The sequence below is a fragment of the Aspergillus melleus genome (assembly GCF_016097325.1).
Source record: "Aspergillus melleus strain CBS 546.65 chromosome Unknown contig1, whole genome shotgun sequence".
In the NCBI taxonomy this organism is placed as follows: domain Eukaryota; kingdom Fungi; phylum Ascomycota; class Eurotiomycetes; order Eurotiales; family Aspergillaceae; genus Aspergillus; species Aspergillus melleus.
Window position 1 is genome coordinate 4,471,193 of NW_025763370.1, and position 17,041 is coordinate 4,488,233.

General features: G+C 51.0%; 7 protein-coding genes across 7 annotated transcripts; 4 read left to right on the plus strand and 3 right to left on the minus strand.

The window, feature by feature from the left end:
* Positions 1–370: 370 nt before the first annotated feature.
* Positions 371–1,212, minus strand: TVP18 (Tvp18 family protein; the record flags this gene model as incomplete). The annotated part of the gene is made up of 4 exons (XM_046083227.1): positions 371–671; positions 727–822; positions 1,089–1,104; positions 1,176–1,212. 4 exons carry the CDS (start codon positions 1,210–1,212, stop codon positions 371–373), a joined length of 450 nt encoding a protein of 149 aa, XP_045939184.1.
* A 322-nt stretch (positions 1,213–1,534) lies between these two features.
* Positions 1,535–3,036, plus strand: LDX57_001584 (uncharacterized protein; the record flags this gene model as incomplete). The annotated part of the gene is made up of 4 exons (XM_046083228.1): positions 1,535–1,595; positions 1,645–1,693; positions 1,748–2,789; positions 2,842–3,036. The coding sequence occupies 4 exons, from the start codon at positions 1,535–1,537 to the stop codon at positions 3,034–3,036; spliced, it is 1,347 nt and encodes a 448-aa protein (XP_045939185.1).
* A 137-nt stretch (positions 3,037–3,173) lies between these two features.
* Positions 3,174–4,188, minus strand: LDX57_001585 (uncharacterized protein; the record flags this gene model as incomplete). Its single annotated transcript, XM_046083229.1, has 2 exons — positions 3,174–4,029; positions 4,082–4,188. The coding sequence occupies 2 exons, from the start codon at positions 4,186–4,188 to the stop codon at positions 3,174–3,176; spliced, it is 963 nt and encodes a 320-aa protein (XP_045939186.1).
* Positions 4,189–4,648: 460 nt separating this feature from the next.
* On the plus strand, positions 4,649–5,605 carry LDX57_001586 (hemolysin III family protein; the record flags this gene model as incomplete). The annotated part of the gene is made up of 1 exon (XM_046083230.1): positions 4,649–5,605. One exon carries the CDS (start codon positions 4,649–4,651, stop codon positions 5,603–5,605), a length of 957 nt encoding a protein of 318 aa, XP_045939187.1.
* Positions 5,606–6,964: 1,359 nt separating this feature from the next.
* Positions 6,965–8,177, plus strand: LDX57_001587 (uncharacterized protein; the record flags this gene model as incomplete). Its single annotated transcript, XM_046083231.1, has 2 exons — positions 6,965–7,300; positions 7,362–8,177. The coding sequence occupies 2 exons, from the start codon at positions 6,965–6,967 to the stop codon at positions 8,175–8,177; spliced, it is 1,152 nt and encodes a 383-aa protein (XP_045939188.1).
* A 255-nt stretch (positions 8,178–8,432) lies between these two features.
* LDX57_001588 (SDR family NAD(P)-dependent oxidoreductase) lies at positions 8,433–9,418 on the plus strand (the record flags this gene model as incomplete). Its single annotated transcript, XM_046083232.1, has 3 exons — positions 8,433–8,634; positions 8,764–8,954; positions 9,092–9,418. Exons 1-3 carry the CDS (start codon positions 8,469–8,471, stop codon positions 9,416–9,418), a joined length of 684 nt encoding a protein of 227 aa, XP_045939189.1. The 5' UTR covers positions 8,433–8,468.
* A 1,901-nt stretch (positions 9,419–11,319) lies between these two features.
* On the minus strand, positions 11,320–12,654 carry SKS1_1 (serine/threonine-protein kinase; the record flags this gene model as incomplete). Its single annotated transcript, XM_046083233.1, has 2 exons — positions 11,320–11,963; positions 12,027–12,654. 2 exons carry the CDS (start codon positions 12,652–12,654, stop codon positions 11,320–11,322), a joined length of 1,272 nt encoding a protein of 423 aa, XP_045939190.1.
* Positions 12,655–17,041: the final 4,387 nt, after the last annotated feature.

The window sequence follows — 17,041 nt, forward strand, 5'->3', positions numbered from 1 at the left end:
GCCAAGGGGGAGTAAGAAAGAAGGCACGCACAAGACAGAACAAAACACGAACCATGGCATGCTCACACCCAAATCGAACCCTCTGCTCAAAGCTCCTTCCTCCGCCCAACACGCATAAAAGTACAAAACGCCTTTCGGCAGCATCAATAGCAGCGGAATCGGTTTCAATTGGTCATAATCATAGCGCCCTTAACGAAAATCTATTTTCCTTGATTTTTTCATTCCTTCCGGTTGTTTCGGAGATCCCTCGAGTGCTTCAATCGGCGACAAACAAGCGTTCGCTTGACTAGTTATTGGCGCGCAACCACAAGATTGTCCCACTGAAAGATATACGTTGAGGCAAGTCTCTCGCTTCTCGCTTTCATATAGCCTAAACAATCATTTGCGCGAGACCTTGGCCACCCAATGTCTTGCTGCCCACGAACTCCTGGCTCTTCAGGCCGGCCAGCGCGTAGAAGAGAGCCGCAATGATGAGGAACACGGCCGCCGCGATCAAGCTCGACGCGCCGGTAAGAAGACTGAGCCACTGGACCGTACTCATAATTGCGTACATCGCAGCGCGCATCCAATTGGTGGTAAATCGACGAATGAAATTGTCGAACTTTTCGGATGTAGGGCAGATTCGCAGCAGGAAGGGCACTTCGATGAAGACGATGATAAAGGCGGACACCCTACGCACGTCAGTATCCCACGATCGGAAGCGAATGAATACTCCGGGGCACGTACAGGCAGATGATACTAAAAACAATGCGTCCGGCATTGAAGGAGAAGATGTTCGCGATTCCGAGAGCGAAGCACAGCACGATGCACACCACTCCGGTCCTAAGCAAAGCTAGTCAGCCCGACATGGTCGCGAAAGCAGACGCCCTGGGCCAAGTATAACAGCTAGTCCTGAACATTCCGTCCGACGCGATGCGCGGTCGTTGTTCCCCAATCCACCAAGTCATGTCGATCCAAACGGCGCCAAGCAACCCGCCAAAGAGGCGCAGGCAGCCATTTATTTTCTTCACGGTCGGTTCGAAAGAAGCGCAACTTCGAAAAGAAATAACAGGATAGGGAAGGGAGCGAGGTGTAGATAGGCCACAAACCATTGTCCGTAGATGCCTAGATAGGTAGGGGTCAGCTTCCCTTGCATTTGTCTCGATGAACAAAGAATAAACACAGGAACATCATACTGAAGTTTCGCGAGCGGAATTCCTCAGCCAAAGTCATGGTGACGGGCGAAAGTGAAAGCGATTTCTTAAATATTTGATAGCGGAATATTCAACGGTAGTAGATCGTGCCAGGTTAGGCTAGGGAGGAAAGACGTTGGGGCGATCTGGATAGGGTTGGAGGTAGTAGTGGATGGGGTACAGCAGTAGATAAAGAGAGATTGACAGTTGCCACGGATGGGCGATGGGCCAGCTTGCCTGATCTGGCCGATCCCCTGACCGCCTGGGCAGAATCCCCAGGCACCCGTGTTGCCTCAGGTATTCCGTTGTTAACTACAACAACGGAACTTACTCCGTACTACTCACCTCCATTGTGTCCGATCATGGATTCCACAAGCCCCAATCCCGGTCACTCTCACAGTCATAGTCGCAATATCTCAAGGTGTAAGTCTATCGGCATAATTCACCTCAGGTCTTGGCTAATCGCTCCCAGCTTCTCGACCTCGTAGTTCCACCAGAGGACCTCTGGATGGCCCGGACGAGTAAGCGATGTCAATATCGACTCGCGCTTGAAAAATCGCGCTAACTAATCGAAGTCCCTTAAGCTTACTGGGTACGCCGCAGAAATCAAGTGTGACCGACCGTGGTGGCTTCTCCGGGGAATCATTTAATGCTCTGGATCCGCTAGTTCCAGACGAATTGCCCGCGGACTCGGTGAAGGACCTGTCGTACCTTCTGCGCTATGATGTCTATCACTCTCTGTCGCAGGTCGACATCCCGCCCGCATTGCGCGCGGAGTTTGTTGCGCCCGCATCGGATGAGTCGTTGACCCAAACCCTCGGCACGCTGGAGAAATTGCTATCAGAGGGCCATTTTCTGCTGGCAGCCTACCTCAGTGGAACTATTCTGACCTCTTCATCAATTCCCCCTACCAACATCAAGCTCATCTTCTCGCTTTTCTACACGCGGCTAGCGTGTCTGGAGCTGTCGGGCAACCCTGTCATTGCCGCGCAGGAATCCAAAGCCCTCGAGGATCTGAGCTCAACATTCTACTACACAGAGCCACAGCCCGAGACTTCGGAGCCGGATCAGAAGCGTCCGACATACCCGCGTCATATTGTACCATGGCCCCTACGGGTGCTGGCTGTCCGACTTCAAAGTATCGGCTTTGGCGACCCACGCAGAGGCATCGGCGGACTCTTCGAGATCGGCCTGGAAGCTAGGAGGGAAATTATGCGACCGGACATATCCCCGGAAGAACGACAAATCTGGAAGGAGAGGTTGTCAGATCTAGGAATCAGGAGCGTGAATGCCCTTATCGAGATGGGCGATTTCAATGCAGCCAGAAGATCGTTGCACAGCTTGCAAACGTCCCGTACTGAAAGCGAACTCCACAAAATGAGAAAAGCGCTTCTTTATCTTCTGATTGGCGACCTCGATGCCGCACAGAAGCTTGCTCGTGAATCGGACGACACAGGGGCCATCTATCCACCCCTTCTCAGTATGGCCGAGGGTCGATATGGCGACGCGGTATCTGAGTGGAAAGCGCTTCTAGATAATGGCACCAAAAGGCCCGACGAGGCGATGATCTCACAAAACATGGCAGTCTGTCTACTGTACACAGGGCGATTGAACGAGGTTTTTCATCCCATATTCCTAGCACCTGGATGATATTGCTAACTCGCCATAGGCCCGGGAAGTTTTAGAATCCTTGGTTCAAACGAATCAATCTTTCTATAGTTTGGTGTTCAACCTGTCGACTGTCTACGAGCTCTGTTCGGACAAGGCTGATAAGTTGAAGACCACGCTCGTGGACACCGTCGCTCAACAACCGGTTACTGGAGACGTCAATTTGGATCGTCCGAATGTGGATTTCAAGTTGTGAGCCTGCTTGGAAGGATGTTCTTTGATCTATACGGGTATGTCGGCCGCATATCATCCTCAAGCCAAGTGTCAGTCTCAGCCTGTGGTATGGTACATTTCAATAATAGAGAGCAAACGCAACGTGCTTCACATGAGCCGTCATGATGCATTCTCTTTGATTGGCACCAGGTTCTTTTCGGTTTTCTGTTTGGGCTTTCTAATGATAATTTTGTCGCCTTCTTTCTGCCATCCCAGCTTCTCCGTCTCCGCCAGCTTCTCCCAGGTCCAGCTGGGATCTCCGGTGCAGCCCTCGGTGATCCACTGCGCGCTGACACTGAGGTACGCCCGGCCAACCGCTTTCAAAGCGTGTCTCCTCATCCGGTCCTCGGCCCAGTCCAAGACCGCGCGCATTGAGGAATCCACCTCTTGTCGAACCTGCCAAAACACCACCCAGTTATCATGGGCTAAGGCACTTAGAACGCGGTCAACGGTTTGCGACTGAAATTGATATTGACTACGAGCTCGGGCGCGCTGTTCGAAAGCGGCCACCAGGTCATCCTGCCGACAAGCCAAGTCCAGGATCAAGTATGAAATGAGATCCTTCAATTCGGACTCGGGTAGCGGATGCGACGAGGAGTGAAGATGCTCCAGCAGGTAGCGAAGCGAAGGGAAATACGAGGGCGGATGCTTGGCTCGGATCGACAGTTTGATGGAGAACGTGTGGACCTGCTGGGAGAAAGGCACGGGGACCGAGGATGCGGTGGCTAGAACGGCCTCTCGGAGCTTGCGAAGAGATAGAAGCAGCGTGGACAGCTCCGAAGCCGGGGAAGGACCGGAGGATTTGGAGCCGGACTGCGCCAGAGAGGCCGGGGGATTCTTAGTCGCGTCACCCGACGCATTGGTAGGAAGCGATGCCCATGCAGCATCCAGATCTTTAGCATGGCGAGCACAGAACGCCATATACCGTTCTACAATCCTAGCATAGTAATCCTTTTGGGCCTTGTGATCTAGCAATCTGGCAACGTGGTCAGGCGGGGATCGTGGAGACCGGTTCCATGCGGACATACTTGCGATCCCCTTTCGACACAAACCCCACCGACTCCAGCGAGTCCGACACGGGCACGGGTTTCAGACGGCTAACGGGCCATTTGCTGTGTTGGGGGCGAGCTGTCATGATTCAATTCTGCTCAAACTGTTTGTTGCATTGGAAATCGGGGTGTGAAAGGGAAGAAAGAAAGCAGGAAGGAAGAGAGAGAAGCGGGAGGGGAGGTTCTCCGACATGTTTGCATTGTTTGTCCGGCCCAACAGGAAGTTCCTCTGTTGATCCTCAACAACCGTCCAAAGTCCCATCAACCTCCCGGTGAGGCCGAGGCTGCTTGCTCTGTCATTTTTTCCTTGTGCAGTCGCTCCTCGGTCCTTACTGCGCGCTGAGAGATATTTCTATTAACTTTGCCGATCCCCTGCGCAAGTGTTCGATCTATCTCTCTTCGGTCGACTTGCCAGCGCTTCCGGTACCTCCAAACTACTGCCTGGTACTTCTGTACTAGTTACATACAAATACTACCGTCTCTCTACCCTCGCTCCCATTTTTCTGCTGCAGTTAATTCAGAAGTACCCTACTGCAGGTGGTCAATATGCCGACTCGCCAGCGTTGCCCCACCGAGAGTCATCCGGTCAGCCAGCCAGCGGCCGACGATGCAGCTGCTACTACTATCCTAGGAAGCAAGCCCCCTCAGGTCATCAGAAAGCTTCTTCACTGGGATGACCTGCCTCATTGGCAGAAGGATAACCAGCACATCCATACCGGCTACCGGCCCGCCTCGTTCTCATTCTTGCTCTCCCTGCAGTCGTTGACCTATCTTCACAACGAGACGGTGAACATCTACTCGCATCTGGTACCCTCGCTGTTGGCGGTCCCGGCCGCCGTCTGGTTGCATCGCGTCTTAGCGCCGAGGTATGAAACCGCGACCCGTGCGGACCTCGTGGCATTCGGATGTTTTTTTGCCGGGGCGGCGTTCTGCCTGGGAATGTCCGCAACGTACCATACTATTTCGAATCATTCTCCGTTGGTGGCCCGTGTGGGCAATGCCTTTGACTATGTCGGGATCGTAGGCCTGATCGTGGGCAGCTTCGTTCCTAGCGTGTACTTTGGGTTCTATTGTGCGCCGGATTTGCAACGGGTGTATTGGACGATGATCTGCACCCTGGGTCTTGGCTGCGCCATTGTTTCCATTCTCCCTTGGTTCCGGACTCCTCGGTGGCGGCCTTTCCGCGCGGCCATGTTTGTCGGTATGGGCCTGTCAGCAGTGTTCCCCGTGATCCACGGATTACAATTGTATGGGCTAGACCAAATGATGCGCCAGATTGGCCTGGGATGGCTCCTCCTTCAGGGCTTTCTGTACGTCCTAGGAGCTGGGATATATGCGGCTCGAGTACCAGAGCGATTGCGACCCGGCACATTCGACCTTTGGGGCAGCTCACATCAGATCTTTCATGTGTTGGTGGTATGCGCCGCCGTGGCTCACCTGACCGGGCTGCTGAGGGCGTTTGATTACAGACACAGTGGGTTGGCTGACAGTTGTCTCCCTTGAGCCTGGACGGTCTGGTTCGTTCAATTCAGAGGGGAAGCGAGCGGGATTGGGTGGTAAAGGCTCTCCAGATCACACGGGCGGTGTACGATTAGGGGGGGTGGTTGCTTGGTGAGAGCTACAATGTGACAGTCAACAAACTGTCGCGCAAAACTGGTTTTTGTTTTTTCTTCGTGAGATGAGAATCTTCGCACGATGTTATGCTGACGGACCACCAACGATACGAGATTATTTTTTTTTTCTTATGGTTTCCTTCTGTCCGCCCTTTCTTCTCCTCTTCCTGTTGCTGACATCACGGTATGCGTGCAAGGGATGAAAGTCAGAACTCGGGAGATGAGCAAAGCAAGGCATTCGAGAGATCCGATTACCGACGGTTCTATTTGAGGAAGGAAGCGTGACTTGAAGAAAAAAAAAAGAAAAGAAAGGAAAATAAACCCAGACACGCCCACCAGCTTTCGGTTCTGGAAGCATGAGCAGGGTTTCTCCAAAGGATAAAGTCTTCACCGCTCGATTGGGATCTTCATCAGGACGAATAGAGATTCATTCTTGCACCGGTTACAGCTCACATGGTGTGCTGGCCTGCATGCCGCTTGGGAAGAAAAAAAAAAAACCTAAATGGTTCTCACCATTGGATGCTACGTCAGACAACAATGGCTACTCTGGAAAATTGCAAGTTGATTGATGCAATCTGGTCGATTGCCTAGGTCATGATGGTTGCACCTGAGCTTATTCTCCCAGGCTCCTCCCCCGTGGAGGAAATTACCAGCCAAGTGGCTCCCGCTTATTGTCTCCTATCAGGGGTTATTTGGGCAAAAGGGCCAAGCAATTTGGCATTTGCCTTTTTGGACAAGTAAGATTTGGGGGTCAGTTGGACTTGCCTGTGAGGAGCTGCAGGCAGGGTTACTGGCCACGATTGCTGGCGTCTCCATGCGTGGTGGATCAGATGAAATTTTGTCGGGTTTCACAACGGCTGACTTCATATGCGGTTCCCGTCAATTCACAAATCCAGATACGAATCGTGTTTATGCTCGCGTTGCATTATGAGGCCGCCGAGAGGGAATAGGAGGCTATATAGAGTCTTAGGTTTGGGACATCAATGTTAGCGCCGATCGTTGTTATTCATTTTCTGATCTTCGGACGAAGTACATGCTGCCAGTACATGCTGCCTAGTTTAGGGAGAGGACGACTGTACAGGGTAGGAAGGGTTCTTTTTGACCGCAAGACCATATACAACTGATCTAGTCTAGCCCGTACCTTTTCTGACTCCTTCCATTCTTCCTCTCTTCTCTTCCCATCTCCCTCTCTCCCTCTCATCGTCCATCCTCTCTCTTCCTTCCGCAATAAATACCCTCCCTCAACGCGATGCTTTCCGAAGCCGATCAGAACACAGGCAGCACAGGAGATACACCCAAGCTGCGAGCGGCGTGCGAGAACTGCCGACAATCCAAGGTGAAATGTAACTTGGGAGCGAAGAACACGTGTATCCGGTGCCTCCGCCACGGCCTGTCGTGTCGATATCGAGTTGCCAATCGGTCGGGCAAGCCGAAGGGTAGTAAGAACCGGGCTACGCTGAGGAAACTGGGCCAGCTCCCCGAAGGCAAGCCCGTATTACGGGGACCTGATAGCGGACCGACAGACAAGGGACTCCAGGTTATTGAGCAGCGGTATGGTTATGGAATGGACCGTATGGACCATAAGGTAGACTCCTATGCTCTTTGCGCGTTCTTCAACTTCCCCTAACCTAACATTACTATCTTAGACGTGGGAGCCAGAAAGCCGCGAGAGTCTATCGGAGAGTCCTCGAAGCCAGGATGCACACACCACCCTGCACTCATGCCTACCGTTCCACGAGTCCGCCAACATGGAATATGCATCGTCGTACGGCGACTCCCTGCCACCGTCCGGCAGCGACCCAATCGCCGCACATGCGTCCATGTCGCCGACGTTCCTGCAAAAGGAGTTCATCACCAAGGGCCTCACGAGCTTCCCTCTCGCCGTGCACATCCCCAGCGCCTTCCAGCCGACCTGCGAATGCGGCGAGGCTCTTGGGTTCCATACGAACCGTCTCCGACACATGGTCGCTGACCCGCTGCAATTACGCTTCGACCAGAGCCTGCAAGCCATCCAGGCGGCGCTGACAGTGTGCCGCGACTTCCTCCAGTGCACCAGCTGCCACAAGGACAATACCAGCTTGCTTCTGTCCGTGTCTGCGCTCGACTACACCCTGCAGCTCTTCGACTACTGGATGTCCTACGAGTTCACGACCGGCGGTGTCGATCGACTGCCGCCGCCAGGCACGGTGCCTGTGACGGGCCCTCTCCCTGTCGGGTACGGCGAGTACGAGATGGGGGTGGAAGAGACGCGTCGCGTGCGACGGTTCCTGCTGCATGGGCGACTGCAACAGACGCAGGAGGTGCTGCGTCTGCTCAAGGAGGTGGTTGAACTGAGCATGTCGGGTAACGGCGAGGGATTGGAAGGGAGCTGGCTGCAGCAGATTATTCGGGGATATGAAACGACGGTGGAGGCTTTTTTGCAGGGGATGATACCATGTATTTGCCATTGTCATTGCCATTAACTTTTTTACTTATTAACTTGGTTGTTACTTAACTTGATATACCTAACTTACGTATATATCATTTTCTTTAATCTGCTATCTTTTATCTAATAGAATCTAGGTGGATAGAGGTGACCAAAAAGTCCCGTCGTTTCTCGGTCCAGCCGGGCCTCGGCAATTCCGCCCCCCTCACCTCTACATACATGGACATATAACCCTTCTCAACCTATCCTCAGAACCACCCCCCGTAAACACAAACCAGACCATCATTCACAAACCCACCCACCACAAAAAGAAATCCAAAGAAAGAAAATGACATCCCGTCTCTCCCAACTCACCTCCCACCTCACCTACCCCCGCGGCCTCCTCGCCAACCAAGTGGCCATCATCACCGGCGGCGGCCAAGGCATTGGCGCAGAGACGGCGACCTTGTTCGCGAACGAAGGTGCAAAGGTGGTTATAGCTGATGTGGATCATGGTATTTCCCTCCCCTTCTTTTCCCTTATCACCCTCTTATAATAAGTCCTATCCTCATCCCCTCTCTCTCCATATGATAACTCTCTCCCTATGATAATATAGGTAATGAATACTAAGAAAAAGGAAACAGACAAAGCCACACAAACCGCGACCAAGATCAACTCCGCTGGCGCCGGAGACCGCGCGCTCGCCGTCGTCGGGGATATCCTAGACGATAACTACCTCGAGACGCTGGTGCAGCGGGCCGCGGAGTTTGGGGATGGGAAGATCCATATCATTGTGAATAATGCGGGGTTTACGTGGGATGGGGTGATTCATAAGGTATATCGTTCCCTTCCCCCCCCCCCCCCCCCCCCCCCCCTTCTTTTGCTTTAGTTTGAAGGGGAGGAGGTTATACATATGTTGTTAGAAAAAGATTGACTTGACTAACAAGTTGAAAAACCCGGGATAACAAACAGATAACCGATAAACAATGGGACACGATGCTTGCGATTCACAATACCGCGCCGTTTAAGCTCGTGCGGGCTGCCGCGAAGTACTTCCGGGTTAAGGACGGGGAGCCGCGCTGCATTATCAATATTAGTAGTACGAGTGGGTTGCATGGGAATGCGTATGTGCTTTCTTTCTTTTCTTTTCTTTTCTTTTCCCTTCACTGCCCTACCCCTGCCATGCCCTGTCTGTGCTATTCAAATAAGATGGGTACTCCGGATCAATCTCTACGACTATGTCTACGTCTATGTCTCCGTCTATGGATCTGGATATGGATCTGGATATGGACAGGATAAGATTCATATTCATGCACTATCATACTCTACACTTCCTACACCTACGCCCTTACTACACTACTCCCCTCCACTAACAACCATGCTATATGATATATGAAATAGAGGCCAAGCAAACTACTCCCTCGCAAAAGCCGGCCTCGTCGGGCTCACCAAAACAATAACAAAAGAATGGGGACCCGCATTCGGCGTCCGCGCCAACACGATCGCCTTCGGCCACATAACCACCCGCCTCACCGCCGCAAAGGAAGACGGGGCGTTCATCACCACGCCGGACGGGACGAAGGTGGCGCTGGGGATCCCGGGGAAGCAACTCGAGAGTCGGAAGGGAGCCACCGCGGGAGCAGCGGCGCAGTATCCGGATATTCCGCTCGGCAGGCCAGGCAGTCCGCAGGAGGCGGCGAGGTCGGTGTTGGCGGTGGCGAGTCCGTTGTTTGCGTATGTGACTGGGGAGACGATTCGGGTGACTGGGGGGAGGAATACTTAGATTTTCCGTGTCTGTATAAAGTGACTTGGGGCCATGTGTTTGTATGACTGTGGTTAGTTTCAATGGGTAAGTAAAACAGCAAGACAGCGAGCAATCAAGGTCTAAATCAAATGGAATTGATATAAAATCAATATCAATGGTCTGTTCCATTTATAGAACCGAACTGTTCGAACAGGCTTGCCTTGTCAACAAGTCCTGTCCTGCATGCAACTAAGCGCCCTGTAAATGGGGCAGTGGACAGCAGGGACAGCAGTCTAGACACTGACAGAGCCAGCAGAGCAGACAGCAAAAAGTCAAGTAAGTATGTCAATGTCAAACACCAACGGTCGCAGCTAACCGCCGCCCTGTTTACCTGATACTCGCACGGTTCCGTAGTACTCCGTATAAACAATCGTCACATCTCTATTTATATCATCGTATCACAAATCACAAATTATGAGGTGGTTGGTTTTTCTTTTTCGGTTTAGATTTTCCGGCTCCCTGCAAGTCAAGTCTTGCAAAGTTGCAAACACTTCCTGCATGCTCATGGCCCCAAACAGGGTGACGATTCCTTCGGGCCGAAAAATTGGACGACGGAGCTGAACTGAACTGAAACGAAACGAAACGTACAGTGTAGTGTCCAGAACGTCTGACAACAAGGAGTATGTAAGGAATAATAACTCCGGCGTCACGTATCTTATCAACAAATTATAGAAAGATGAGAAGAGAAATGATCAAAGATGAGATCAAAGATAAGAATAGAAAGTCAAAAGAAAAGAAAAAGATAAGGAATCAGGTATAAGAATCAAATGAAAACGCCTCGGTAAGGCCATCAAAACGAATGTCCAACAACTCCATGCAAAATCAAATAAACAATGCTTTCTTGGGGGTATTTCTTTTCTTCTTTCAACCCTTCAAATCCGACGCCAGTAAACACCCTGCAAATCAAATCACCCATTCATCAAAATTGCAACAAAGACATCCGTAATCCGTAAATCCCACAGAATTCCACCCAATGGTAACATATTAAATACTGAAACATATTCCACGGTTTCTGTTGGCAGCACATGGCTGGCAAGAGGTATAAAAAAAAGAAACAAGTCCAAGAAGGGCAATCCATCCATCGAAAGAGGCGAGGGGAATATCCTCGAATCCGGAAAAAAAGGACCAAACAGGAAGAAAAAAAGAAAAAAAAAATTAGACGTATGTGCAAAGGTACCCGGTCTCCAAGGCTTTTCGCTCTGGAAATAATACAGTCGCTTCGGGATGCAAGGTGGAGTCCAGAAAGAATCGAAATATCCCGAGATCCAAAGGTCCTGGGACAGGTGGAAATCAATGGCGTGCAATCGTAAACCTGCGTTAAATGTGCTGGGGTATGTATAAAGGCAATGTGTTTTTGTTCTTTTTGCTTTTCAAATGTTCAGTGTGAAAATCGGAGCTAACACACGGGAATGGGAATGGTAAAGGGTGGCACGATGAGAGGCTCAGGGAGGTCACTGCATGCGACGGAGTCCGCCTGCGGGAAATCATCTTTGCAGTCAACCTCGGGATCCAGTCCGACCGAAGACATCGACGACACGCTGTCCAAGTCCGTGTACCCTTCGGTGAACGAAGAGGCATCCGAGACGGCGGATTCCAGCGAATCCGAGTAGTGCGACGATGAAGCAGACGAGGAAGAGGAAGAAGAGTTGTAGACATTCACCGGGACATGGTCCGGGACCTCAGCGTGGTTCACGCAGTCTCCCGGAAGAGATCCGTCGACGGGCCACTGAGTCACGGGGTTCATCGTGAACTGAGGACAGTCCAAGATCAAGTTGCGAAGCTCGGGAATGGTGATCCTCTTCCTAGGGTCACATTCGAAGATGCGGCTCAGGATACAGATCATCTCATCGGACAGGGGAAGAATGGACTTGAGGAACATGGGATCCTTGAGGTAGGCCCGGAAGGTGGAGTCCTCAATGGAGGCACGCTTCCAGGGGTTACGGCCGCACGTGAGGTTGACGAGGATAACACCCAGGCTCCAGACGTCATTGGGTGCGCTTTCGTACCAGGACATGGGTCGTGGATTTGGTTGTTGACATTCTTGGAGAGCTCGAGGTTAGCATGACAAGAACCAAAAAAGCACAAAGAGCAGATAGAACATACCTGGTGACATGTAGAACGTAGATCCGCAACCAAAATCCGAGGTAAATGGGTCCGCAGTAGCAAGGCCAAAGTCAGCAAGTTTGACCGTCAATCCCTGGTCCGTTACCAAGATGTTCTCCGGCTTGAGGTCCCGATGATAGATCCCGACGGAATGGCAGAAGTGGACGGCATCCAGGATTTGGAGATATACGCGCTTGACCAAGGGGTCGTTGCCGATGAAGTTGCCCTTCTCGGTGATGCTGGAGAACAGATCACCCTCGGGACAAAACTCAATGACCACGTAGGTGCAGTCGAAGGAATCCATGATGCGGACCAAGGAAACCACATTGGGATGTTGGCTGGCCAAATGATGCAGCTTGATCTCCCGCTGCTGGTACTTGAGCTGCCGGGGATCCAGTCCGGTCTTGTTGAGGGCCTTGACAGCATACAGGACATTGGTATGAATGTCGACGGCCGTGTAGACGACGCCATAGGCGCCGACTCCCAAGATACTAGTCAGCTCCAGCCGGTTGGCCAGGAGCAATCCCAAACGGTCTTCCGGGGCATAACAGCGGGCGATAGGGGGAGAAGGGGGAGGAGTCGGTAGCATATGAGGATATATGCCTACCGGGGGAGCGGGAGGAAGCATGATGGATGTAGAAGTGAAGGGACGGTTTGTTTTGTTTTTTTTTTTTTTTTCTTTAAATCTTATTCCCTTTTAAGGATAAGATGTTCAAAAACAAAGGTAATCCAGAGGGAACGTCCACGCCGGGACAAGTTGTCGACAAGAGATCAAGGGACCTCTAAAGAATTCCTGGGAGTAATAATAGGGTCCAAATCCGGGATGGAATCAATCCAAATTAAACCAAGCAGGCGGTCATATATAGCACCAAAGGAGAGAAGTAGTCGCCTGGAGTCAAGGAGCCATTGAAGGAATGGAGTTGTTGTGAGCGGACAGAAATCAAGCAATCAAAACCTCAGGACTGGTCCAAGTTCGTTGGCGATGATGATTCAGACGGTTGCACAGACAGGCGAGCAACAAGCAAGAACACGGCAATCGGGAATCCCAGGAGGTTAAAATCCGACCGGTCGGGATGGGTTGGGAGATCCTTTTTGTATGTTGTTATGCAGATGTGTAGAGGGTAGAGATGTGTCCACAGCGGATAGATCGATCGGACAGAAATGGGGGAAGAGGGGGAAAAATGTCCAGAGTATTATTGGGGGGAAGCGGAGGTGTAAAATGATATATGTCCAGAAGTCCCAAAACAGAAGAAGAAGTAGTAAATCAATCCAAACAGGAAAAGGAAGGAAATTAAAATAGGAGGGAAATAAAAACACCAGTAACAGGACGATGGAATGTGATGGATGGATGGCAGGGAAGTCAAAAGGAAATAATAGAAAGGAAAAAAGAACACGAGCACGAACGAACTAGAAGGGAGAGAGGAGAGGAGAGGGATTATGGGAAGGGAATAATAAGTAGGTTCAAGAGATGGCGAAGATAGACGGATAAGGGAGGATGGGATGGGATGGGAATGGGATGGCAAAGGGGGGGGACAAGCACTAATTTCCCCCCCAAAATAAAACAAATAATAGTCCCGGGGCAGTCTAAACCACTCGTGGTCAAGAGAGGGCAAAAGGAATTACCTCAGAAGAGGGTCATCAGCGAATGCATTCGAATCCGACCCCCGTTACATGTTAAGCATGCACCGCCGGCCCACTGATTGGAGACGGGAGGAGGGGGCGACTCCATCGGACTAACAATGTATGATGCTTAGACTAGTTTAGGTCCAGCTACAAATAGGAAAAGAGGGGAACCGACCAGCTCCACCGACCAGGTCGGGACCTCCAGTTCCCTCTTGAGACTGGGAACTGGCGAGGGGGGCAAGTCTGGTACCGATGGAGCAACGGGCACGCCTTTCACAGCCGGATGAGTCAACGGGGCACGGTGCGTGGAGAGAAAGAAAAAGAAAAGAAAACAAAGACAGACGGTCACAAGGAGACGATGGCAACGGCACTGGCCGCCGTGGCTGTAGGAATGAGTAGGAGGTGGACTCGAACTTTCTTTTTCTTTTCATTTAGTTACTAGGAATCGATCCCATGATGAATGGTAAGTGGCAGTAAACCTCCGACTACTCTTAGGGATTCGCCCGGTGGACGAGGGTAAAGAAGGCAAAGAAGGCAAAGTTGCCTGTTCGCTCCGAGTGGGGAAGGGAGGCGGTGTGTGCCAGACTTTGAGCAGTCTGTGTGACAGGTCGGTCGCCTGCTGATGACGCTGAATGGCCCAGAGGCAAGCTGGCTCCACTCACACTGCATCAGTCCATGGAAGATAGATCCGCCCAGACGCCCTCGGATTGGCGGTTCACCCTGGAGCTGACATGAATGGATCAGGTTGAACAGCCTCCTTGCTCGCTTGGTCTAGGAGATTTTCGACTTTTTTTTTTTTTTTTCTTTTTTCTTTTTCTGGCCGGGAAATGAGGCTGGATCGATGGGGATCCACTTTCTCCGGCCCTCTCTGACTCTCTCTCCTTTTTGGATCGGACAATCAATCGCTGATCATCAATCATCTTGACATCCCGTTGCAACCTGGCCCGTCCACCTCAGAAGTTTGAAGTCTGAGTACCGGACTAGGTAGCCAGTACACAGGACAGGCCCGGAGGACATCTGTCCATCAACCAACAGACAAACTTCTGTTGTACCGACCAGATGCCAGCTCATTGAACTGAATATTTAGTCCTGACTATTTACTGGCTGACTCCGTACACAGTAGGCAGTCACTTACTCCACCAGATGGTATTGACTTTGGTCTTATGTTTGTTTACACTTTACAGTGTAGGCGTGAACACTGAACCGTCGGTCTGAATTTTTACTTCTTGTCGAAGCAAAAGAACCAGACCCGTCCCGAAACGGCAACAGAAAAACAAGACTCACAATCAAGGTTAGACTTGGAGTCCAGATACTCCCGTCAGAGACAGATGAAATCTGATGGTCTCGGTCTAGAAGGGTTTCCTTCCTCTCCACATCTGCCAGACCTACCGGGTCCAGATAGACCTCGGAGGAGAAAGTCTATCGAGTAGGACTTCATCCGGCGAATCAATCCAGACGGAAGATTTGGTTTGAGTGTACACCGGGTAAGGCAGGAGGCCTTAAAGGATGTCCCGCTTGGAGAGAGTGAACACTGAACAGGAATTCAAGAATTCTGATTCAATCCACGATGGAGGCCATGTAGCGTGGACAGAATGTTGACATACACCGTAGTCACCTACCTAGCCCTACTACGGAGTACACAGTCTACACACAACACAAAGCACGAAGTCCACTGTGTCAAAGTGAGGCAAGCAGGCTGCTTCGAGAACGGTCGGATGACAAGCCACGACGGCAGCGGATTGGCTGCACTGCGACGAGTGCCACGTTGCATGGACCAAGGCAAGGCAAGGCTTTCCCGTGTTCGAATCCACTTTCGGGTTGGATCTTAAGAGTTGCGCTCGGGCAACGGTGGGGAGAGTCTGGGCTGGTAGTGCCGTAGTGGTGTCTGGCTGCCAGGTGATTAGGACGAGGTCAAGTGATCATTAGTTTTTCATATTATGATAATATGATGATACTATATAATATTATGATTATGCTCATCTTAATGGACGGCCAAACTTAGAACCCACGCTCTTAATAGTATAACGATCCATTGATCATTCTCTCTCTGTACCCCGGATGATCTTCTATCTAATAACTATCGGACTGGGTAGGCCTGTTTACTTAAGGTGTAGACAGACTAACTACGCAGTTTATAGCCAATGTACAATTATGTACATTATGTAGATATACATGCAGTTCTCCATATCTACAGCAGCCATGTACTCCGTATGTACCTGTGTGCATGTCTCCCCCTGATATCATCTCATCTCATATCATATGTATCTGTCTATCATACACAAAATGACCTCATTCTGCTGTCCCCTTTCCCTTCGTTCTTTGTCCAGATCCCAGAATCTGATATCATCTCCTAGAAAGAAAAAGGGGAGGGGGGGGGGGGGGGGGGGGGGGGTGTGACCTGTTAATAGACGTGTAACATGAACTCTGCCCCCCTCATTGAATGATTGAACCTTATCCATGGACCCCTATTCACGGAGTACGGATCATATTCCATAGAGTATGGATAGGCGTTTATTGATTGATTGTTATGTACATAAAACTCCCTAGCTCAGGCTAGACATAAAGCCGATGGCGACGGCGATGGCGATGACGATGACGCAACCGCCCGCCCGACCGACCGGGGAGGAAAGAAATAAAAGACAAAAACAGTGAACAAACAAGTACCCCATGGATCAAAGACTCCAGATCCTAGATCTACCATCCTAAGTTCCCGTCCTGTAGAAAACGCAAAGAAGACACCCCATCCGGAAAGAGGGAAAAAGGGATCAAAGAAATCCCGTCCGTCCATCTATCCGGTCGATCATTAATTGACATTCAGCGTTTGCCCTGACGCTACCTACTCTACTCAGTACAGTGTACCTTAGACAGTCGACGTCACCATCTAACCCAGTGGCCACTGCAAAGGCAAAGCTAGAAGATTCGAATTCCCCATTCCATCTTCATTCGCCACCCTCATCCATGGATCGCCCGTTTTCATATCGCCCTTGCCCTGGTTGCCCGAGTCATTCTTTCATTGTCTGGGCTGTGTTCGGACGGATTCTGATCCACTAACCGTGGGAAGGCATCCATGTTTCCAATTTCCTTACACCGACGGTGGCCTCCGGGAGGTAGGAATGTGCTACACATACGTACTAGACTACGTGATCGCCTGTCAGATCGGTGGCAAGGAAGCCTAATTGTGCTGTGCGCCTCTCGTCTTCTAATTATGGTCTGACGGGGCAAAGGGAAGGTTACTCAGTACTCAGTAAGCAAGGCAGCTCATTTGTGAGGACGGTGTACACAATATGATCTCGTTTCAGCACCCTGACTGGCTCGGTATAATAATGACATAATTATATACATGATATTCATGGAGTTGCCCCCGGGGAGGGAGGGTTCGCGCTCATTCTCCA